Raw genomic sequence first — 24789 nt, forward strand, 5'->3', positions numbered from 1 at the left:
TAACTATTTAGGAAAGAAGCAGTGCAGTTTCAGGAAAAAAAAAAAATAGGGACAATTGCATGAGGAAAAAGTCACTTTTATGTTATTGTAATATTTTCATTGCCTGATGGGTTGATCAACTTTTGACAATTTGGGCAGATAAAGATTTGAATCCTTTTTGTGTGAAAGGCGTGCTGGGATATTCTCTAATCAACTAATAATTTATGTTTCTAAATGCTTGAAAGGCGCAAAGGGAGAGAATTATTATGTCTTGCTTTTGCTTTCTATATTTGTAGTTGAAGGGGATGTAAGAATTCAATCTGGTTCCCGAGGTAGTTCTTTTGTCCTCTCTTTTTTCTTTTCTTATTGCAATTGCAACTTGCAACCATTGTGATGGAGTCTTTCTTTCTTCAATCTAAATTTTTCTATTGTGGCGTCCAAACCAATAGAAAACTCTAAGCTCAGCCCCCAGGTGGAGTTGGATAAATGAACCTAAGTCCATAGACTGTGTCGTATAACTTGCTATTTATGAGTTAAGATCAAAGAAAAAAAAACCCTAATGTGAGATTGTTTCATTTTAATCAGATTTTTATTTTTAAGTGTATATTTATATTAAATACTCAAAAAAATTATTTAATTCAAGCAAAATTGTCTCTAAATTTCAGTGTGATTTAGACAAAAAAATAATTAAGACCATCTAAATCCAAATTTTTAAGGATTTATTTTGGTCAGTTCAAACAGTGGATTTATGAGTAAATTTACGAGCTAAAATGTTTTTTAAATGATATAATTTGTTATTTTTATAGTTTAGTAATCTAATTTGGATGGATTGTACTTGAAGACTTCGCTACGAGACAAAAAATTTCAATCGAAATCGAAAGACACGCGATCCAATATGTATTAGAGGAAGAAAATCACTGACTAGTGCAATTCCAATCCAATGGGTTTTCGTCACCCGACTAAACACTACATTTGTTTTTAATCTCTAATAAGTCACAAGCATTTTATAAAACATGGGGTTTGCTAAAACATTTCAACTGAAATATGAGTAAAACTAAACATACGACTCTAATGTGTTTAATTGTAATACGGTAATTTTTTTGTCCTTTTCTATGTTAAGTTTGAATTGAGACACAAATGTAACCAATATTATTTGAGACACTATTGGCTTCTCCCTTTGTGATCCACCATACAATGTGTAGTAGCAACTAACAAGAGGGCATAAATGAACCTTTCCCTTTGCATGTTCTAGCAAATTAAGGAGTTAGATGTCCATAGACGGTGAATGGATTAGAAAATAGCAAATGGGCATTGCCTTTCCTACACCATATGGGGCAACACCATAGCAGAGTACCAGCAATACATGACGGTCCAAGTTTATTCATCTTGATAACAAAAAATTGTTAGAATGTCACTATCGTGGGAGCACCGCCAAAAATATATGTGAACATGAGGAAGACTTGCATTGAAATAAGTGTACTGAACTTTCCTACTTATGACACTGAAATTTATTTTTTATTATTTTCAATTTATGAACATTATATTATTTTTTATTTAATATTACTAGGATATTATATTAAAATGTTAAAAAATATATGTTATTAAAACGGATTTGATCCCACCTAAACCATTGATTCTTGAATGAGTGTGTGGTTCGATGACTGATTGGAAAATATAGAAAAATAAATAAATGATACTTTATTACAAAGATATTTGAATTTTTATAACAAATAAAACAATTTTTCTCCCATTCTTTTTTTATCAAGCGTTAATCTAGAAATTAGGATGCAATAAATAGAAATTTTTTATTTATTGAAGATTATATTAGAGTTGCATGAGAAATCACAAGAGTAAACTTTCCTAATAAAAAAAAGGGCAGTGGGCACCTGTTAGCATTTAAAATAAAAAGATTAATGTCTCCAATCGTTTAGTATTGGAGATTCTCTCAGTGAACATGCATAAGTACATGTCTATGTTCAATAGAGAAGAAAAGAAAAAGCGTTGTCTACTTATTTATTGTTGTTGAAATCGTGGTAAAACTTGTGTTGTGGGTGCTAAGTTCAGACTCCATAGCTACCACTAGACAGTGCTTTCTGATTCAAAGATACTAGACCATACAGAAATAGAATATATGCCAAAAGTAGAGTAGGTTGCACATAACTAGAAGACCTTCATGTTATTCTAACAGCATAAGGGTTATATTTTATTTGCAAAATGGGGTACATACGACAATGTTATTTGTTCAATCAAATCCCTTCATCATCACCTTTCATGGATAAGTGTCCCAACACAGAGCACATGCTTCAATTGGAATATAAAGGCATATGCTTGATTTAAAAAATAAAAGAGAAAAAAAAAACTAACTCCGACTTCATATATGTGTGCTTTCTTTATCCCTACAAAAATAGATCGTTGACGTTGTAAGGACAAATCAATCCAAAAAAACTTGGTCCCTCGAGGACCATCCACTTCTTAATTCAATATTAGAAAGATGGTGACAGGAGTGGCAAAGTGGGGGTGGAATGATCTAGATAGACATATGATATGCTTACAACACTAGGCAATCCTTATGCCACATTTTCTCATGCTGCTTTAATTAGGCCTACCATAAAGAGTCTTAAAGGTGTGCAACTACCACATTTCCTCATAATACAGCAATCAAGAAAAAAATGTATCCTTCATATGGGACCCCATATCCCAGCCTAACAGGTGTCAATGTGCCATTGCCTTTTGGAAATTCTAAACTAACTAAACATTTTTATTGCAAAAATTTGGATAGAGCCCTGAACTTTTAACGCTTGTAAAGTACAAGCAAATCCTAACTCTTAGACGTTGACGGTTTTGGTAAAGGTTAACTGATGCATTACTTTCAGCACCTCATCCTAAAAGCCACAAATTGAGGTATCACAAAATTAAATGATGGATTTGGATTCATTTAAGTCTTCTCATTTTATGAAAGTGATATGACAGGAGGAATTGTGTTGTATATAATAAAGAGATAAAGAAAAGAACGAATTGTAAAATAACATGATTGATCAATGATATGATAAAAAGAGATAGCTAAAAATATTAATATTGTAAAAGAAAGTCTAAAATACATCATAGGTCTCTTATTTTCTAGTTTCAGATTAGTTTCTTAAGATTAAAAACTTTCAATTTGATCTTGTAAAGCAGCTATGTTAGACCAAATTGATTTTTTTCGTTAACTTAATTTTTTTTTTTACATGAACTAAAATTAACACTGTTAGTGCATATGACTAACAAAAGGATCATATTGGTCTATCAGAGGAGAAATTATTAGTTAGTCATAAACTACCATGGTTTCTATTAATTCTTTCTCTTGAATTGTGAAATTTGAATGTGTTATATAAACATTGGTTGGGACATGAACACGTAGAGGCCTAAAATTACTTAATAATTTCTCCTAATAGAGGCATTTTAAAGACAAAGTAAAACTTTTTAAACTTATCAAATCAAACTTTACAAAAAAATCAGACGAGGGAACAAAAAGTGTATTATAGGATAAAAAAACTAGATAAACAATATAACAATATCATAAAATAACTTTTTCCTTCTTCTCTCCCTTTGTATATATCTCTATATCTATATAAGTAAACATATCGAACCTGCATGATCCTTAAATAATCCAGCAGAACATTGATCAAAGTTAACAAAAACAATAGCTCACTGAACTCTGAAAAAATGGTGAAGAAAACAAAAACTGATTTCCTATCTCCCTTTCATGTTTGTGAGCTGGAAACAGAAAAAACAGAATATCACAACACAGACAACTAAATTACAGAGATTCCTCGTATTGTACAAGCAATAAGAAACGCACACCACAGTAAAAAAGGACACAAAATTCAGATTATACAGCACATAATATAACACAACAGAAAAGAAAAAAGCAGTGTCAAGCTATGGAAAGGAGACCGAACCAGGTGTCATGGTTTGGTCCATAAGGCGTAACACTAGTGGAGCCAGCATGCGAGCAACCCTTGGTAAGGTAGGGTAGGTTAGAGTGCCAAGAATAAACCAATTGAAGCTTAAAAGAGCAACAGCATCAGATGCAGGTTTATTTCTAATGGTGGAGAAAAACTGCACCACACTCTTCAAGGACATGCCTACTACGGCAAAGAGAGCCACCACAAGAGGCGTGCAAGGGTCCTCAGCTTCCCACACAGTGACTCCAACCACAAGTGACATAATGGCACTGAAGAGAGATTGTGAAAGAGCTACGTCTCGATGGTAGTCTAGTGCTTCGCTCGTTTTGGACTTAACTACTGGCCCGGACTTTGGTACTGCTTTTAAGAGTTTAAGCAACTCACTTCTGGTTTTGCTCTCATCTTCCCAAATATCTTTGCACATTATAAGATCCTGAAGAGAGATTCCACTCCCGTTGTAGTTGGAGTTCAGTGAGAGTATAGGATGAGAAATGTTGTAGTTGCTGTCATTGATGGTTTGGACTCTGTCGCTGTTGCTTTGATCTTTGGAGCTCCAGTATCTCTTTCCTTGAATTTCTTTCAGCCGAAGATTTTCATTTGTCTGATCCTGCAACTGTCAAGGAGATATAAGTGACAAACAAAGAATCAAATGAGAAAAAGCTATCTGCACATTGATATAATTACAGAAATGCATGACATGTTACTGAATATGGATGGTATTTTCTAGTAAAATTTTATCTGACTTTGGCTAAATACATGTTAATCTTATCAACCATCAAATACTTACATTTCTGATGATTGCAGATATTACCATTTTGCTTGTTATTCAGTGTCAGCCACAACTAGAAGCCAAGTCTATACAACTAGGTACAGTTAACATTGTTTTTGAAGCCTCTTTTAAAATGTATTTTCAGTTTATAACTTCCAGGAAGTAAAAAAATAAATTATTATAATTCTCTGGAGCTAAAAAACCACTACTAGGATATAAATTAAAAACAGTTGCCCTGGTGTCTGCCACTTTGTTAATCTATTAGACTTTTAAGTGCAATGTATATTGAACAAAAAATCATAAAAGGAAAAGTTCTCAAGAATTTAATTTTATTAAGGATTTAGCAAGTTCACCTTATCATAAGCTCAACAGTAAAAGTCTTTCAGCAAGTAGCATCAAACAAGCGATAAATTTTACCTTTCCCTCTAACTTTTCAATTTTTTCAATGGCCATATCATGCTCCTCTTCAAGCTCCACTAGTAGCATCTCCATCATTTTGCGCTCTTTGACAGCCATTTTAAAATGTTCTTGTAGTTCCTTCTTATCCCACACTAAATTCTCCAACTCTATCTGCATTTCATGTAGTTTTTGTTCCAGCTGCATAACAACATAACACCATTGGATCTAAAATAAGATAAACTTCATGATTAGGGAGAAGAATAAAATGTGGAGACCACTCCAATGGCACCAACTTACCCCATCCCCAATTCCTTTCCCCTTTCTTGGTAACAGGCAACAACATTTGCGAACCTAATAAAACAAAAAAATCACATGTACTTTAGCCTATCAAAGGTATGCTTCCCTATAGTTTTCTGCCTTTTCTCCCAGCCTCTTTTCTTTATACTTTCCTTCTCCCATCTCTTTAAAACCAAGAGCAACCTCACTTTTATTTGATAGTAACAGCCTTCCTCTTCTTGCTCCAATGGTAAGTTAAATTAATTTGATCTTAAACTATATTTAGTGCTAGATCTTCATACTTCAATCAACACCTAAACCCACTTAAGCATGTTGTTAGGGGTTCGATTCTTGATGATGTATATGGAAAAAACTTTATTGAAAGAGGCAACTCATTTTGGTGATTTCTACGCCTCGAAAGAAATTAGTCTCTGACTATCAGTTGGAGGATATCCTTGGTGCAAATGGAAAAATAAAAAATAAAATCAACACCTAAACCCTATTCATTAAGCACAAGTTCTTGCCAGAGCTATACCATCCTTCAGCTCTATGAAAGGGATAGTGTTGGAATTCTATTATCTCTGATATTTCGAGCAAAATGAATTGTATTAAGCCGATATCAAAGCTTGTAATTGCAAATTAAACATATTTTAATTTAAGGAAAATCGAATTGCATTATGCAAGGGGCAAATATCATAATAAAAGAAAACACAGAATGATAACTAACCTGCCTCTCCCTTTGAAAGGCATACACAACTCTTGCAGGCAGGGAGATAAGCCCAAATGTCCATGTGATAATTCTTAATATTATGTTTGCATGGAAGCTAATTGTTGTTCCGATCAACTCCGTCCAAGTATATATGACAGTTAATGCGATTCTGATACCAAACAAGCATGCCAGTCTAAGTAGAGAAAAATGCCTCATCACCAAGAGTATTGTGTTAGCCAGTAGCTCGGAAATCAGTGCCATTAATCAGTTAAATGAATGATCTTCCTTCTTAATCATTACATGTTGAAAAGTTCCATGATGTTGCTCTAACACAGTTTATCACAGCATCCTGCAAAATCAATAAATCCATGTGAAAAATTATTAATTATTGAGGATTAATCAGCTATGGTGCAAACAAATAAGTGGGAAATTGTATATCTTCACTGGACTAAATAGATTTAAGCACAGACCTTAGATGACAATGGTGCAACTCTAAGACTTCATGTTAGAAATAAGAAATCCATCTTACATTACAACTTAAAAGCTTTTAAAAAAACTTGATGGCTTTCAATGTCAACATTAGGAACCCCACAATTAATTTTATTGCTTGAATGATATTGAACAGAATATAGGAGAAAGAATTCTCCTTTTCCTCCAAGGATTTCTCCTTTCACATCAGTGATACTTCTTAGTTCTCTCAAATGATACAAGACAGAATGCCTCCTTTTTCCATACTCCCACTATTTATCAAGATGATCCCTTTAAGTCTTTAACTAACTATCCCTCTAACTAATTTTCCCGTGCCTAATTCCTAACAGTTTATCACTTGAAGAAATATACTGAAAATTCAAAATAAATTCAAATTCTTAGCCTCAGTTTTAGCAACCAGTCTTGATTTGAACTACCAACTCTAATCAAACAACTAACTTTTCCTAGTGTTTCCATGGTGGAGAAGACATTTATCCCTAATTCAAATGCGCAGCCTACAGCTAAAACAATTTGGCAATATGAACAGCAAATATAAGATCATAATCTTACAAGCTTCCATGGAAGTTACAACTGGAAATACGAGTAGTTTCCTACTGATCAAGGCACACATACACAGTGACATGCATACAGAGGTGCAAGTTTCCTTCTTTAATGATGACACATTATAAAAAAATCAAATTTTGTTCTGTTTTTGACTTGGACACATTTTCAAATCAACCTTCCATAGAGCACTGGACACCCCTACAGAAAGCTAGTATTTTAAATAAAATATTTATGAAGATGAATGTTTCACGAAAACTATTCCTACAGTTGATTGAATTGTGTATATTTACTTAAGCAGAATACTGAATCCCATGCTTACAAAACGAATGCCTTTTTTCCCAAAAGGTCAAAGTGTATTTGCTCAAGATACATATACCACATTAGTGAATAGTGATACTTATTTTATGGCTACTTATTCTCAGACCAATGTCTCCCCATTTTCCCTTAAAACCCCTTAACTGACTGCACAATTGGCAGAATTTTTTTGTGTTAGATGAACCCAAATTCAGAATCCAATGGTCAACATACAGTAATAATGCCAATTGAGCAAAGGGCACCACAGAAACCCATTTCTGAGAGTCTTCAACTGGATGTGCTTAATGGATTCATGAATTAGTAAAAGAATGAACCCACTTCCAGAATCAGAAAACACATCAGTGAAAAGTATACCAGAACTCTAAACCAATTTTTAAAGAATCTACTCAGAGCAGAAGAGAGAGAGGAACAAGAAAACATAATAAAAAAAAAACCCAAACAAACCCCTCTGCATGTCTATTAGTGCTACCGATGAGAAGAACACCAATGAGAAGCCAAAGTAGATTATGGCAATGACAACAACAGGGAATTCTTAACTGTATCAGCATTTCACATTGGGCATTCAGCAAATGCTTATAGCTGCACAAAATAGCACAAACACCTCCACAAATAACCATTGATAGAATAGGGTTAAATGTGATAAATGCAAAACAAAAAAATAAAAACGTTAATATAATGAAACAAACCATCCACGGGCATAATTTGTAATATTGTCGACCATTAATAAAAAAAAGAAATGATCTTTTAAAGAAATGAAGAAAGCCCAAATAATCAAAACATGAAAACAAAACTTAGGTTTGAACTGAAAACTCAAATCCGAGGAACCAACTAGTCAAAGAAAATAGAAGATTAAAACTTTCAAATGTAACATATAATTCCAAAATAATCAAGCAAAACCATGTGAAAAAAAAGTAATGAAGGTGATGTGTAACAAACAAATTTATTGGCAAGGAAGAGAGTACCCAGCACTTACACTGCATGCAGAAAGGAAGGGATGGAAAAAGCCGAAAGAGAAAGACAAAGGAAACGAGGAAGAGCGCGCAACCAATGTATCTAATTATGTATGAAGAGTGTGAGTTTGAAGAGGATGCATAACATAGGTGGCAATGAAGGCGTCCTCGACCTGCCACGTAAAGCGTCAAGAGATATACATATATGTGTATTAAGGTAACATCAATCCATTATATATCGAACAAAAACATATCCAAGAAAAAACATCAATCCAATATCCATTCATTAATATATATGTCAATAATTAAAGCAGTAAATAGAGAAAAAGACACCCACAATTAGTTCAAGTTGCTCGGATTTGGACTCTTAAGCTTATGATCAAGAATTTAATTGGTGATCGTGTATGAAAAATTATTGTTGGAAAGAGATAATCCACCTCTTTGAGTGCCAGCAGATATCCCATAAGAGTTCAGGAAAAAAAATAAAGGAAAAGACATTTAATAAACTTATGAATAAACATAAAAAATATTTTAATACTTATCTAAAAGCTTAAAATAAAATGATTTAGAAACAAATTTAAAAAAAAAAAATTGTAGCAGCCATACCATTAATACGATGGTAGCATGCCGTATAAAAAGATTGGATTAATCGAAGAAGTTGGTCACGTCATTTCCCAGATAGGGAGCTACGTGTCTTGTTGAAGCTCTCATGGTCTCTTCTGTGTTCATATTTAGTTCTTGCTCTGTTTCGTTGCAGAAATTAGGCTATTTCTAGTGAAACTGATTCCATGTTGCATCTTATCTTGTAAAATTGATTTCACCTTGGATCTTATGGAGTTGTACTAAAAATAAAATATAGATTTATCGTATTATTTCTTTAAATATAAATTCTACTTAACATATATGTTACTATTCCAAAGGGCTGCCTGCCACCAATTTCCAAACTCAAGTGTTTGTTTTCATTGTGAGAAACATACATTTAACTCAAGTTGCTCTGAATCTTCTTGCTCAGAACTAATATCCTCTTTTTTACCTATAGTTTTGTTGGGGAGATTCGAGGGGTATACTTGTGGGCCAGGTGTCACCACATAAGAAGACCTGACACCACATTCTAACCCAAAATCTTAAGGCTCAGGTTTATGGGTCTTCTCCTCACTTATATGGTGCTCAACCTTTTCACTTCTACCCGAAGTGAGACTTCATCTCACACTTGTAACCCAACACATCTCCCCCTCAAGTGTGAGTCTCTTCCACATGGTAGTCTCTCCCTCGAGCGGAAGTCTTTATCATCCACGAGTATAGCCATGGCCACCTGTAGTACTTTTCCTGTCCGTTAGCCATTCTGGCCACCCCGCTTCACCTGCGAGGCACACTGTGCCGCTAGCCATTCTGGCTACCTGCGGTACTTGCATACTTGTCTGAGCCGGTCACCAACTTGAACCATCGGCTCTGATACCAATTGTTGGGGAGATTCGAGGGGTACACATGTGGACCACGAGCCACCTCATAAGGAAACCTGACACCACACTCTAACCCAAAACCTTAAGGCTCAGGTTTATGAGTCTTCTCCCCACTTATATGATGCTCAACCTTTCCACTGGGACTTCACCTCACACTACACATCTCCTCCTTCCACATCGTAGTCTTCCCCTCGAGCGGAAGTCTTTTATCATCCACGAGTATAGCCATGACCACCTGCGGTACTTGCCTTGCCCGCTAGCCATTCTGGCCACCCCACTTCACCTGCGGGGCACGCTGTGCCGCTAGTCATTCTGACCACCTGCGGTACTTGCATACTCGTATGAGCCGGAACCTGGTCGAACCATCGGCTCTGATACTAATTGTTGGGGGAAATTTGAGGGGTACATCTGTGGACCACGAGCCACCACCTGCGGTACTTGCATACTCGTCCGAGCTGGTGACCAACTTGAACCATCGACTCTGATACCAATTGTTGGGGAGATTCGAGGAGTACACCTGTGGGCCACGAGTCACCACATAAGAAGACCTGACACCACACTCTAACCCAAAACCTTAAGGCTCAGGTTTATGGGTCTTCTCCTCACTTATATGGTGCTCAACCTTTACACTTCTACCCGAAGTGGAACTTCACCTCACACTTGTAACCCAACATAGTTTCTTACATTTCCCTCGTGACTTATTTCCTACAAGTTGAAGGGTTAATCTTTCAATTTTGGAAAAAAACTTATCATCAAAGAATTGGGATTGTTTTGAGACAGCACATTATTTCATTCTATGTACGTGGTCATTCAACATAAAAGTATCCATTGCTTTATTTTTAGCTTTTGGCAATTAGTAATTGGACATTCTGGTAGCTTCCAACCGATAGTCTTTACGTCAGATTTTTCTCGAAGTGACCCTCATGAACTTGGGTCATGCTTTATCCACATATTTAAGGCCAAAATAAAAGGCATATTATGTGGGTAAAGGTGCCAATATCTCTATTTTTTGAAGAGGTAAAGGTGCACTAGGTGGTATGATTGGATTTTCTAGCATCTTCCACCTGGTTCAATATCTCTATTTTTTGATGGTGCTAAATGCTAATCAATTTTCACAAGATTTTCCCTCTTGGTGGGTTTTCTGCAATTTACATTTTTCTACTTTCCTTATGTGACAAGAAATTCAACTCCTCTAGAATACGTAAATGCCAAATGAGGAAAAATAAATTTATTATTAATTTGAATTAAAATATGTCGTAATCTAATTAAATACTTTAAATAAACAATAGATATACTTTCACTTTCTTACTTTACACATTTGTTCAAGAACAAAATCTTGTCCATGAATAATAGTAAGATAAAAGTTGATATTTTTTTCTTTGAACTTGATTTATTTATTATTTCTTTAAATTTGGATGTATCCTTTTCCTATTGTTGGCAGCTACCTACAAAATCACTAAAGGAAGAACAACGAATGTTGTACCAGACAAACTGTTGAATATATAAGTGAACCTTTTTTTGTCTTGTTCCGGTGAATAACTAAATTGATAACTTGTTCAATACAAAGATATGAAGAACATTATAAATTATTCACTACCATTAAAGCCATAAGCTTCCTAAAAAGAGCGTCCAATGCAGAGTCACATCGCTATAGCAGGATTGAAAAATATATCTCTCCTGCAAAAGCAAAAGAATCTAAAAGATACTCAATTTTATTAATCACCGTAAAAATCTATGTTGGGGGGAAGGAAGAAAAAAACTAAGGTATAGAAGTTGAATATGAAGAAGGTATAGAAAGTTTTGTCCAATTTTTTTTTTCTTTTGTGTTCACATGACAAAATGGGAGAAAATAATTAGAGGAGGGATCAAATTACTCCATGAATAACTCTTAAAGTTACTCCTCATCTTGAACATTTATTTTCTTATAATTTAACGGGTAAGATTATTTATTTAGACTCAGAGGTGCAGCGTGAGTGATGAATGTAACTCCCATTAGAAGGACGAAACCTGAGCTGACACTCCAAATTGCACCAGAACTTAACAGAACCTAACGGCCCAACCCTCCACCGTGTCCTCGCGCTTCCCTTCAAGTCAAACCCTATAACGTCACGCTTCCACGACTCATCCACTTCTTCCATCTGCTCAGGAGTTAACGGAATGGAAGCAGACCGAACAACGTAGTTGAGTGGCTTGGAGCTGTTCTTGGCCACATCGAATGGCGGAGCGAGCATAACAGCAATTCCTTGTCCCTGGTAGCTTAGGTTGAACCTTATGTCGGAGAACGTTGCATGGGCCTTGGCGTTGCCGTTCTGCGCCACGACGATGATGGTGAGCTGCGTCTGGAGGAGGCCCGTGTAGTCGTTGCTGAGAAGATCGAGGTGGGCATTGGTGATACTGATCACAGGGATTCTAGGGTGGATCACCATGTAACCCACGAAAACAACTATGCCGGCTATTACAACGCCTATGGCTATGATGGTGCAGAGAATGGCCGCTAGCCAGATAAGAGGGTGTGTTTTGCCGCTGTGGTGAGTGTTCACCAATTTTCTTCTGATGGGTCTGTGGTGGTGGTGGTGGTGGTGCTCAGCCACGTGATCGTCGTCGTGGTCATGGTCGCGATCGCGGTGGGGCGGCATGGAGATTGATCAATGAATAAAATTCAAAAATCAACCCATGAGGGGTTGTTTGGGAGTTTTATGTTTGGTGTGAGGGATGAGACTACTTGAGAAGGAGGAGTTTGGGGGTTGGCAAAGCTTAGTCAGGTAGGGAACTGCACAAAAAAAATTGGGTTCTTTATCTCTAATTGGTGGAGAGGTTTTGGTATCTTCCTTTCCTAGCTTTAAAGCATTTGTCTCCTACTACTACGTACCACCTTGTGCTAATTAATTAATGCTAGTTTTTATATTCTGTTATTTTGTAATGTAGGCCACGGCTCTCTCCAACAGGGTATCTTGCACTTTAATCTTGTTGTAAAAGTGAGTAAAATTATTTTTACATGCTTTTTTAAACACTTTTTCTTACCCTTGATTAGGAAAAAAGAAGAAAAAGTGAATGCCTTCTGATGAGAGATGTGGTTTCTTAACTTATTAGTTACTTAAAGTGAAAAATTGTGTGGCAATATATGAAGTAAAAAAATTGTTTGAAAATATTAGTATTGCACAAAAAGTAAATACCAAACTTGCATGACAAATACCGGGTCACCTGCTCTTTTCCTTGTAGATTTCCTGGCTTTAAAGCTTTTTAATCTGGAATGGCTATTCAGTCGTACAAGGAAGTATGCAATTAGTAGTACTTTTTTTATGTTCGAATATACTGTCTGGTATTTTAATATACCATAAAACATTTATTTAGCATTTTTATTTGTTATATTTTATGATTTGCTAAATAATTTATTTTAAAATCTATCGCTTTAACTACATTGAAATTCATTAGAGTGACGGTACTTAAAAAAAAAAATTGGTGTCCTGAATCCCTATTTGTGTATTTCATCAGTGAAGGTAAGTCCATCACTTCCTGCAATGGGAGATTGAGAGTCATGATCCGAATTGGGCCTTATTCATTCGGACTTCGTGGGCCCGCCCAAATGAGTTTCAGACCTAAAATAGGAATTTTCTTCCTTGACCCAACAAATTTGCTAACTGAGAAAACCCCAAAAATACTGTTAAGTAAAACTTATATGGATTGACAATTCATAAAATTTATATGGATTGGTCATACAAATTGTCTAACCCATTATAAATTTATTATATATGTAAAAAATACATTATTAGATCAAAATTAGTTATTATCAAATTTATTATGCAAACTTATATGTATTAAATATATATTTTAATGTTATATATAGTGACATTAATTATTTTTTAATATAAGCTATTAGCTTAATTGGTTAGAGTGTCTTGCAATTAACGTAAAAATGACAAAGTTCCTCCAAATATTTAACTTATTTCATACCCGATACTTGAATAGGATTAGTTTATAAGCTGAAAAAAAAATCTCATATTAATTAATCCATATACTTGGTGGTTAACGGTTAATTTATAAGGTGAAAGTTGTCTATCTTTTTTATTTTAGTACTATCTACTTTCTTCAGCTGAATGAAGACTTAGGTTTTTTTTTTCCAATAGTTAGAATATACATCAACCAACAATTTTTCAGAATCAACATAAATATTTCATCTGTTACTATAAAGAAAAAACATAAAATTTTCAGCCAATTGAGCTAAGGATAAAAATTATATGGGTGTTGTTAATCAGTGCCTTGGGCGTTTATATTTCATAATTTCATAGCATTTTTTATTCAGCAATTTCCAATTTTATCTTGAGTTTGGCGGCAGTGAGTGAAGTTACTAAACACGTGTACGGGGTAAATTAAATTCCTAGTTTCCAACGTTGTTGTAGGTCCGTGCAGATTTTTGTGGTTGGACGAAATGATGGGTGAACTGTACGTGAGTTCCAGGTGTAACAGATAGGTTCGGTGAAAGTCTCACTCTTTCTCTCACACTCTGACTAGTGGCAGAATCTAGATTCACTGTACGTACTAAAACTCCACAATTTTGTGGCTCACACATACAACACAACACACTCAACTTGCCTACACTGTCTTAGCTTAGCCATTAACTGCTTCAGTTTTTTCCACAGATCATGAAACTGTCACAGACATTGGTGCGGACACCCTTCTCAACAACATCACCAGCGTTACTCCGCACTCAAAATTCCATTTTGTCCTCAAATGGAAAAAGGGTCTCTGTGTTGGAGTATCAAAGCCTCAGGCTCCCGAGTTGCGCCTGCAGCAACTCGGGATCCGCTGTTTCTTCTTCTTCTTCTGCGGCGGCCAAGAAGAATCCTTCGCCGCCGGCGCCGCAGGTTGTTTCCAATTCTGGATATGATTCTGCGGTGACTCAGGAGCTGCCAGGGAAGTTGGAGGCCTTAGAGGAAGGCATTGAGAAGGTGAGAGTTCATTTTTCTGTTTGATTGTTTTTCTTCTTTGCTGCAATCTTTGGTTGTTTGATTGTCTTAAGTGTGGTTGTTGATTGTTCTGTTTTTTTGTTGATATTGATTCTATAGGCGATTTATAGGTGTCGGTTTATGGCTATTCTGGGTGTATTTGGGTCTTTAACTGGTTCATTTCTGTGTTTTATCAAGGTATGGTTTTATACATTCTTATTTACTTTCTCATAGTTATGGATGTCATTTGCATCTGCTCAAATTCACCAAAATTATTGCTTGCCCTGGCCTTTAATGGGAAATTAGTTATGAAAAATTGTAAATCCACTTATCATATCAGAATTTTATAGGAATGCTTCAGTCACCAACAAGTGCCGGTCGCAATGGTTATACATATTTCGCTCTTGTTTTCATTCAGATACTAAATCAAGTATAATCACTGCAACCAGACACATCGGAAATGTCTCAATGGTCCTATTAAACATGTATCTAATCTTGACCTGTTCATAAGTACATGCTAGCCTTTAACCTTTCTTTAGATTAAGCTGAAAGCTAAATGGAAGGTTGATGCTCACCTTTTTCCTTGGTTCAACTAAAAAAATAATGCTTAGTAACTGGTGTCTTTTTCCCTGCATACATCTTAGTGTATGTTTGGATGAGTGTTGACAGAATTGATTTTGAAGTGGTGTGATTTATGTTTAGATATTTTTATTATAAAATTAAGTTAATAGTAAAACTCAATATAAAATTTTTTATTTAACGTAAAAGTTACTTAAAGTTGTTTCAACTCAGAATCAATTTTGTACCCAAAATCAATTCTAAATTTTTTTCCAATGTAAAATCAAACATGTGAAAATTTATGCAAGATCAATTCTAGATAAGGAATCAATCCTCTAACGTGGAACCAGACACACACTTACATGTCTTGAGGGGTGACTCTAGCATCCAAGCATGGAAATATTGTCTATTTCCTAACATTTCATTTCAATTTTGAAAATGCATAGAAACAGCCTCTTGCATGTAATTGTGCTTCCTTTGTTCCACTCAGATCTATCTCTTTGAGGAGATGAAGGTGTCTGTAGCAAAAGGAAATGGGTGGAAGAGGACGGGACATGGGAAGTTGGGAAGAATTAATGAAAGTTTGTACATTTAAATGCAAAATTGAATAACAATATGCTTAAAAAGATATTTTGATTGCTTAAAATGGTTGAGTTAATTGAATCAATTTCAAATAATTAAGAAACATTAGAATCGTTATATGCTATGTCTGATGACTTTTGTTTTAATGCATAATTTTATTTTATTGACCCTTTAACACGCAGGGCTGCACATTTGTTACAGCATCGTTTATGCAATATTTTGTAAACCGCAGTAAAGTAATCCAAACGCTAATAGAAGCTATTGGTGAGTGTCTCTAAAGTTAAACTCCTATAATTCTGTGCAATTGAGGTTCTTATCTGTTTCTTTTTTCTTTTTTGGTGTACTATTATTTCTTAATTATATGACATATTCTTCATTTTCACTGTCCTTGACGATAAATTGCATTTGTCCCTCTCATCAATGAAATTAAATTTGTAGAATTTCGCAAAATGGCATTTTGGCATAATGTAAGGTAATGCATTAGGCACATTTGTTTTTGAGGTTTATCTAAAGGTTTTACAGAGGTACTGTAGAGATGTTTTAAGCTATTCTCTATCTTTTCTTTTTTTTTGGAATTTTGTTTTTACAAGAGGATTTCCTTCTCTTCTTTCTAACTTTAACTTTATTGTTTATCCAGATGTCTATCTTTTAGGAACTGTGATGCTGGTCTTTGGAATGGGTCTCTATGAGCTCTTTGTCAGTAATCTTGGAGTAGATCAAAAACCTTCTGACAGATCAAGTCTCTTTGGTTTATTCCCTCTTAAGGTTAGCTTTGGAACATTCTGTTTCTAGGTCAACCTAATCTAAGTCAGTAGGATTTTATGTTCTTGTACACTGGCTAGCTGCTGCCTCTCTTCTGCATTTAGGCCATTTAAAAAAAATAAGAAAATGAATAGGCTGAATTGAATTAAATGTAGGGGGAGTTGTGCAAGATGTAGAATTATTGTATAGAAAATTAAAGAAATTTAACAGATACATGGGTAATCAAAAGATTCAATATTGCTTTCAGTCGTTATTCAATTGATGTTGGTTGAAATCCTCCAAGATGGTTACTTTTAGGGGACCTGTTTTCTTGGGCAATACTTCTGTTGGGATATTGTTGACGGATATATTGACCTTTAATTCAGTGGAGGGCACAGTTGTATCTTAATGCAACTTTAAATTTTTTAATGTTACTACTGCTGTTAGACACTTATAGGTAGATAATTTTGTGAACAGATAATATTAAGGAGGCATTAGGAACAGGTTATTGTTAGGAAATCTCACATCGTTAGTCTCAAGTATTGGGGTGGAGCTTATATATTTGTTGGATAACTTCACCTAATGTCAATTGATTTTATGCTCAAAGCTTACATGGTATCAGAGCCTATAGCCCATCTTGATTCTCGCCTATTCTAGTAGACTCGCCTTATATATCTATGTGTTTATGAAAGAGCCTTGTGGCCTTCTAAGAAACTCTTTTTAACTTATTTCAATAACTTGATAGAGTGTTTAGTAAAATTAGCTTTTTACTTGTAGTCTATTTAGTAAGATTCATAATCAAACTTATCAATAAGTTCTTATTAAATAAGAAATTATTGAGTAAGTGGCTAAGTGTTCAATTCAGCTGTTTACTAAAACATACCCTAAATAGATGAATAGAGAACATGATTTAGTTTGAACATTCCATGATGGTTCTCAATAACATTGATGTACCAGAGATTGCAGCCTCATGGCCTTCACAATATATTTCTGTTTATGTGTCCACACATCACTGGCTCAGGCTTTTCTTTTTTCTTAATAATAATAATAATAATCTGTCCGTTGATGTTAGTTCCTCTCTGTTGTTTCTCCTTTTCAGGAACGACCAAAATGGCTGGATATAAAAACTGTGGATGAACTGAAAACCAAGCTTGGTCACGTCATAGTGATGCTGCTTCTGATTGGATTGTTTGACAAAAGTAAGAAGGCTGTTATACACACTCCTGTGGATTTGCTATGCTTCTGTGTTTCTGTCCTCCTTTCTTCTAGTTGCCTCTTTTTGCTGTCTAAGCTGAATTAGGCAAAATGATGTTCACATACATGTAAAGTGAGGATCATAACAAGTGATACACACATAAAAAAAATAGCTGTACCTAATACTTACTTTTCTTCTGTATATATTAGGATGAATATGCAATTGTCTTGGTCTTTCCTTTGTTGTGCATTTGTACCTCTTAACCAATCACCTTGTTTTGAGTCTTCAAAATTTCCTTCGCTTCCTTATCTGGGCTCACAAAAATTCATTAAAAACAATGGCAGAAGGCCACGGGGGATGTAAATAAAGGATTCGGCTTCATACTTATTGTTGATAATTTTTATCCAGAGTAAAGAACTTACCAATAAAATATAACATACTTGTAAGCAAAGCCTAAGTTGCTAGCTATCATTAAATGGGCGTATTTGCGGTGTGCTACAATGCAATTAACATGTCGAACTTTTGGTGTATATCACATGTATCTTCCACAGGAGATAATCTTGTTCAAGCCTTACATGTCGAATTTAAAATTGAGAGAATATGTCTTAGCAACTATTTGGGATAAAAGTAGAGGAGATATATGGACACATAAGAAATATTCTGTACACCAAAAGGTAATTCGAAGTGTTTAGGCCAATATAGGGGTCAAGCAACATACAAAAGATAAGAGATTGAAAAAAAGAAAAATAATTCCACCATCGTTTCCACGGGCTCTCATACGTGAAGGTGTCTGATACTAGTACAAAAAGAAAGATGAGTAGAAATTTGAGAAGTAGGGTTGTCAAAACAACTATAAAAATCAAACTATGACTTGCAGAGTTGCTGTAGTTGAATTCTCAACTGGTTAATTAACACAAACTCTGAGGATCTTAAAAGATCTATGGAGAAGTTTTAAGCTGCTAGAACTTGCTCATCCAAAGCATCCAAGAATCACTAGTTCACCACATGATGAGCATCTGTCAGCCTTGAGTTCGAACTTCAAATAAAACCTGAGTTTTTGTCCTAATCACAGTTAGATTCTTTCTTAAATAACCAGTTGACCACAATTCAGTTCACTTTACTTATTAAGTGTTTGGTAATACGTTTGCTAACAACGGATCCACCTCAAGCAGAAGCTACGAAGAGTAGCTTCTACTTTTTTCCCACATCTGACATGAAAAGAATAGTAAAGACTTGTGTTAGAGAAGTGTATCTAAACACACAAATAATCATATCCTGTGAACTCGTATATATTAATGAAGCCATTCAGTCCCAAATTCTTTTTGAACTAGTTTTTGTCAAATTCAGATTTGTATATATTGAATGTCTCTGTTGCTTGTAAAGTTGGTTTTGCATTTGCTCCTGTTTAGAAAAAACTAGTTGCAGACTAATGATGCTTACTTTGTAGTTTAGTCATGAGTGCTTTTAGCTCTGCCTAAGCATGGGCTGAGTGGCTTTTGTATTTTAAACACTTTTAACATTTCATTAATGTGGAAAAAAAATTGAGCATATCAGAGATCAGGTTTTAGCTCCTTTCTTCTTCACGTTTGTGGTTGCTGGTTTGTTTTCTTGCATTCTGTTGAGTCCAATAGTTCAATGATTTTTTTGCATCATCCAATAGCTTTGTTGTTGAGTCTAATAGCTATTTCAGTTGACTCTTATATTTATTTTCCACCTCCTTTGCCAAATAACCCAAGAGTGGCTTAGATAAGGAATCACAACGATGAAATGACAAAGGAAGGCAAAACCCTTGTCATTATACATGCAACACTACATGATGAAGTATTTATCAAGATCTTGAATCTTGAGACTGTAAAAGAAGAGTGAAAGAACGAAGAGAATGCAAGTTTTGAACTTAGGAGAAAGTTTGAAGCCTTCAAGATTAAAGAAACTGAAAATATTAAAGAGTTTTTGTACAGACTTTCCTCAGCAACTTTCTTAATTTACACTTTTAGTCATTTCCATTTGTTTGTCCACTCTCTTTCCTTTGCGCAGACCTTGGATCCTATACTTAGTAGGTTAAATTAATATTTTGTTCCTCTAATTTTTTTATAGATTTAATTTGATCCTTCAATCTAAATTAATTTAAAATTGTAAGCAAGTGATTTTAAATCATTACAAAAATTCATATTTTTTTTATAAAAATGAATCAATTTTAAAAAATAAAAAATTAAATTGAAAAAAAAATATTAAAAGATCAAATTAAATCAATTTTAAAAATTAAAGAATCAAATTAAAAAAAAATTATAGAATCAAATTGAAAAAAAAATACTAATTTAACCTAATTATTATTCTTGTGCCCACCTTCTAAATGTCCTTACTGTTTGTTCCTTTCTTTTTCTTCTATATAGTCAAGTTGAGCACCTACTAATCAGATGCTTGGAAGTTGGACCTAAAAAGTGCGACGAACAACAGGAAGAATATTTGACTAGTTATATATTACTTCCTGTCTTTTATATAAAAAAGAAATAATTAATTCATCAAAATAGTTAACAATTTAATTTTAATCAGTAATATTATAAATTTAAATTTCATTTTCATTCTATCCAATTAAATGAATTAAGTATCATAAATCAAGAAATAACTTTTTCATCCGATAAATATGACTTATGTTGTTAAATGACCAATTATAGAGAGTAGGTGAGTGTTTTATTAATATACTATATTGTACACTAAATTAAGAGCATAAAAATTAATTAATATAGCACATGGGTCTATTTAATATATTATAGTTAAGATATAAAAAAATATGTATCCGTTTGCTTTTTATATAAAAAATCAAAGGTAGTATATGAGAATACAATAGAGTAGTGGTTGTGAGGATTAAGATTACTCATCCTTATAAGAAAACTAAGTTGTACCCTATTGACCTGTTTAGAAAGAAAAAAAAAGTGAAAGTGTTCATCATATTCATATTTGGACATATTTTATAAGTTGATTTCCCTAACTTATATAAATTGATTTCACCAACATAAATACAAGCATATTTTAATAATTTTTAAATTATTTTGATAAGCTACTTCAATTAACTCTTTTTTTAGGAGATACTTCAATTAACTTAAGTTATTAAGTTTTTCTTTTTCTATTTTTATTCTCATTAGTTTACTTAAAATATTTTTCTTTTGGGTAAATAGTCACTTTTGTCCCTAAACGTGTAATTCATTGAAAAATGTGTCCCTGAAAGATGAAAATATGAAATTTAGTCCCCGAAAGTGTAAAGAGTGCTACAAATATATCCGGTCATTAACATTCGCCTGTCACCATTAATAAAATAGTCTACATGACACAGAGAGACGAATTTGTCACTAAAATAATTGTCAACACATGACCATCTCTGAATGTCAGCATAAGGACATATTTGTCATATAATATTTTTTTATTTTTCGTTTTGCCACTTCGCTGACAAATGCGTCCCTAAAAGATGAAAATACAAAATTTAGTCCCTGAAAGTGTAAAAAGTGCGACAAATATTTTCGGATGTTAATAGTATAGTGTGACTAATTATTATAATTTGAAAAAAATTATGATGATTGCGACAAAATTTTGGGAGAGCTATGTCGCACTGGTAAGTGTTTGTGTCCGTTATATAATTTTTAAGTTTCATCACCGGTTGAGACATGCATAAAATATTATCAATGGAAGTGAATTTTTATTGTTTTGGCGAATTCTTCTTCAACTTCAAAAAAAATCAATCCTTTGGTTGTTAACTCTTGAATGAATATTATCAACACACAAAAATTTACTGTAAAACGATAAGAAAATCATTGTTTCTGTTTAATCAAACACTATTTATTTAATTATTTTTTTTATAAATTTTTCATAATAAAATATGAATGTCTATTAGTATATGCAATGACATCAAATTACAAATTATAATAAAAGTTTATTTATTTTTAAATTATTTTTTTTAAAATCATACTCAATAATTTTTTATTGACTGTTTATTTAAAAAATCATAACCTTAAAAAAATCATTCTAAAAGAGGTAAATATTTTTTACAAATTAAAAGTGTCATTAAAATTTCAATTTTTCGTAAAAATTATTCATGGATCTAATTTAATTAATAATATTTTACAATAATTTTTTTTTACTTGAACCTTTCATTAAGCATGCGAGTATAAAAAAATTATTTACGAGTTTATAAAAGAAGTATTCTTTTTTCTTTGAGACTCGATTTAATTTACGAGTTTTTATCATTAATTTAAAGTTAATATAGCAAATATAAAATAATTATTTATTATATTTTTTCTTTTTTTTTTTTTACTTTCACCGCTTTAACCTTAATTCTATGATCTAAATTTCAGCTAACAACCAAATCAAAATTTTAAATATACACTGACTTTTGTTTGTTATTTGAGATGAGTTAAGTTAAAAAAATATATTAAATTACTTATTTGATCCTTTTGTTGTAATCATTATAAATTTTTTCAAATTATAATAATTAGTCACAATATACTATTAACGTTTGGATATATTTGTCATGCTTTTTACACTTTTGGGGATTAAATTTTATATTTTCATCTTTCAGGGACACATTTGTCAGCGAAGTGAGAAGATGAAAAGAAAAAAAAATATTATATGATAAATATGTCTATATGTTGACAATTAGAAATGACTACGTTGATCACTATTCTACTGATAAATTCGCCCTCGTGTGCAGACTAAATTTTATATTTTCATCTATCAGGAACACATTTGTGAAAGAATTAAACATCCATACACAAAAGTGACTATATATCCTTTTCTTTTTCTTGTCTCACATTTTATCTCCCATGTCTTCCTCTCTCTCTTGCTTATTATATCACTCAGTCATCTCACAATCTGTCTCCCACGTCTTCCTTTCTCTTGTCCTCACTAATCACTAATTATTCTTTTTTAAAAATAACATTATTTAAAATTTATTCAAATATTAAAAAAATAATTTCAAACAATATAAGTTTATTTAATTAAATTACATTATTTTTGTGAAAAAAGAAAGAAGCATATTGCACAATACAAAACAACTACGATTACCATTCATTTTAAAATGTATTCAAATATTAAAAAAATAATTTTAAACAATATAAGTTTATTCAATTAAATTACATTATTTTTTTGAAAAAGAAAGAAACATATTTCAAAATACAAAACAAATACGATGACCACTCATTGCTTTCAAAACTAACAGATTGGCTATTATACTTGAGAATCATTAAACAAGTGTGTTATTTTAAACTATTATTTAACTTTTATAAAATTATTTTAAAATTCATGCAAAAGGTGTTTTACAATTGAATAATGTAAAATTTACACTGTCAACATATCACAATTAAATTCTTTTAAAATAATTATATGCTGTTTGAGAATAGTATTTTATAAAAATAATTTAAAAGGATTTTTATAATAATTTATATAAAATAAAATCGCCATTAGAAATAAAATTACCAGAAAGGACACTAAGGTTGAGGGAAATTGCAAAAGGGTGAAGCAAGGAAACATCTACAGCAAAGCAAAAATATAATATGGTAACAATCAACTCAAAGTTTGAATATGGTGTAAAAGAAGAGAAGAGACAAAACTTTGCAGCAAGTGAAAATTTTAATGTACAGAACCTCGCGTTTGCTTTAAGTCAAAAATAGCCAAGCATGTATATACCACCTGTTTAAGATGCAAATAAATTATGGTAGCTAGCTAGCTAGCTGCAGTGAACTTTTCGTCTATATATTTATTTTATGTTTGTTTGTGTACATTGGTGGACCGCCACCCACACTAACTAACTAGTAACAACTACCAATAATGTCACTAAGTTGATTATTGTCAAAAACATCATCAGCTAGATATGATATCTAGTCAAGGAAAATTATTAGCTAGTTTCGAATTACTATATGTTTTTAATCCCATTTTCATATAATAAGGATTTAAGGTTTTTAATTTATAAAAGTAATTAATAATGCTACTACTTAATATGTATAAGAGATTAGTTAGAATCATAATGATCGTAAGAATAATGATACATGAATCACCTTTTATTTTATTTATTTCACTAATATTTTTTATTTATCTTTATCATTTTTTATCATATCATAAATTTTATCATATTTATATTTTTCTTTCTTTTTTCTTTTTCTCAATTTCTTAGTATTAGATAACATTTAGAATGCCTATCAAATATTTTTAAAATCTTAAAGCACCTAATAATTAATTTCTCCTTTAAAAGGGAGGTTTTGTACTCCCCCGTCATGTTTATCAAATTCTCGAGTTAACTCGCTAATTTTTACGAGTTTACGAGTCTACTTGTCCACTACGAATTGACTCTTGAGTAAACTCTTTTTTTAGTAGATTCTGGCTAAACTCTAAGTAAACTAGGTAAACTCTCGAGTTTATCACCGAGTCAACGAGTTAGCAAGTTAAAGAAATTAGACCAAAATGTAAGTCATTTTTTATTGTTTTCTGTGTGTTTAGCATTTAATATATCTTCATTTAGCATGTTATTCTTAAATACAAAATTCTCACCTTTAATAATATCAAACTCTTGTTCTCTAATAACATTAAATCCTCGATGAGAATGATCTACTACTATTATAACCTCTACAAGTTATTGTCTATTAGTGATGTATTATTACTAGACTTGGTTATTTAAAGATTCTGAACTTTATGATTTACTGTTTTACTTTATTATATTGTTGAAATATTTAATTAATATGTTATTTATAGATATTTTATTATTATTTTTATATGAAGTAGATTCTTACGAGTCTACGAATTGAGTCTATGAGTTGAGCCTATAGAACTTTCACGAGTCTGTATAAACTCTCGAGTTTTGATAACCTTATTCTCCGTGTGTTGTCTTGCTTTAGATGGGAACATATATTATTCCACGTGAAACTTCATTTGCATTGCTTTAGCACTATACATACCA

At 32.9% G+C, this 24789-nt stretch overlaps 3 protein-coding genes across 10 annotated transcripts; 1 reads left to right on the plus strand and 2 right to left on the minus strand.

Annotated features, from left to right (window-relative positions):
* Positions 1-3597: 3597 nt before the first annotated feature.
* LOC114418589 lies at positions 3598-9171 on the minus strand. Of its 6 annotated transcripts, XM_028384037.1 has the most exons (7): positions 8980-9169; positions 8397-8546; positions 7961-8002; positions 6095-6425; positions 5389-5442; positions 5110-5289; positions 3598-4536 (listed from the first exon to the last, which is right to left on the minus strand). In XM_028384037.1, the coding sequence occupies exons 4-7, from the start codon at positions 6335-6337 to the stop codon at positions 3898-3900; spliced, it is 1116 nt and encodes a 371-aa protein (XP_028239838.1). In that variant the 5' UTR covers positions 6338-6425; positions 7961-8002; positions 8397-8546; positions 8980-9169; the 3' UTR covers positions 3598-3897. The 6 variants fall into 6 exon arrangements, with proteins under 6 accessions (XP_028239838.1, XP_028239843.1, XP_028239823.1 ...); XM_028384042.1 differs by lacking the exon at positions 7961-8002 and having other exon boundaries at positions 3598-4530; positions 8980-9171; XM_028384022.1 differs by lacking the exon at positions 7961-8002 and having other exon boundaries at positions 8980-9168.
* A 2175-nt stretch (positions 9172-11346) lies between these two features.
* LOC114418625 (NDR1/HIN1-like protein 12) lies at positions 11347-12671 on the minus strand. Its single transcript, XM_028384071.1, has one exon. The coding sequence runs from the start codon at positions 12467-12469 to the stop codon at positions 11780-11782; it is 690 nt and encodes a 229-aa protein (XP_028239872.1). The 5' UTR covers positions 12470-12671; the 3' UTR covers positions 11347-11779.
* Positions 12672-14239: 1568 nt separating this feature from the next.
* LOC114418633 lies at positions 14240-18143 on the plus strand. Of its 3 annotated transcripts, XM_028384093.1 has the most exons (6): positions 14240-14362; positions 14471-14779; positions 14897-14974; positions 16099-16180; positions 16554-16681; positions 17757-18143. In XM_028384093.1, the coding sequence occupies exons 2-6, from the start codon at positions 14474-14476 to the stop codon at positions 17955-17957; spliced, it is 795 nt and encodes a 264-aa protein (XP_028239894.1). In that variant the 5' UTR covers positions 14240-14362; positions 14471-14473; the 3' UTR covers positions 17958-18143. The 3 variants fall into 3 exon arrangements, with proteins under 3 accessions (XP_028239894.1, XP_028239900.1, XP_028239884.1); XM_028384083.1 differs by lacking the exon at positions 14240-14362 and having other exon boundaries at positions 14377-14779; XM_028384099.1 differs by lacking the exons at positions 14240-14362; positions 14897-14974 and having other exon boundaries at positions 14375-14779.
* The last annotated feature ends 6646 nt before the right edge of the window (positions 18144-24789 follow it).

The sequence above is a fragment of the Glycine soja genome, chromosome 1 (assembly GCF_004193775.1).
Source record: "Glycine soja cultivar W05 chromosome 1, ASM419377v2, whole genome shotgun sequence".
NCBI classification, from domain to species: domain Eukaryota; kingdom Viridiplantae; phylum Streptophyta; class Magnoliopsida; order Fabales; family Fabaceae; genus Glycine; species Glycine soja.

Coding starts and splice junctions, on each gene's coding strand:
- LOC114418633 (XM_028384093.1), top strand. CDS start 14,474: ATGAAACTGTCACAGACATTGGTGCGGACACCCTTCTCAACAACATCA. Junction 16,181..16,553: donor AACGCTAATAGAAGCTATTG/GTGAGTGTCTCT, acceptor TTGTTTATCCAG/ATGTCTATCTTTTAGGAACT. Junction 16,682..17,756: donor TTGGTTTATTCCCTCTTAAG/GTTAGCTTTGGA, acceptor TCTCCTTTTCAG/GAACGACCAAAATGGCTGGA.
- LOC114418625 (XM_028384071.1), bottom strand. CDS start 12,469: ATGCCGCCCCACCGCGATCGCGACCATGACCACGACGACGATCACGTG.
- LOC114418589 (XM_028384037.1), bottom strand. CDS start 6,337: ATGGCACTGATTTCCGAGCTACTGGCTAACACAATACTCTTGGTGATG. Junction 5,290..5,388: donor GGAAAGGAATTGGGGATGGG/GTAAGTTGGTGC, acceptor GTTGTTATGCAG/CTGGAACAAAAACTACATGA. Junction 4,537..5,109: donor TTGAAAAGTTAGAGGGAAAG/GTAAAATTTATC, acceptor TCTCCTTGACAG/TTGCAGGATCAGACAAATGA.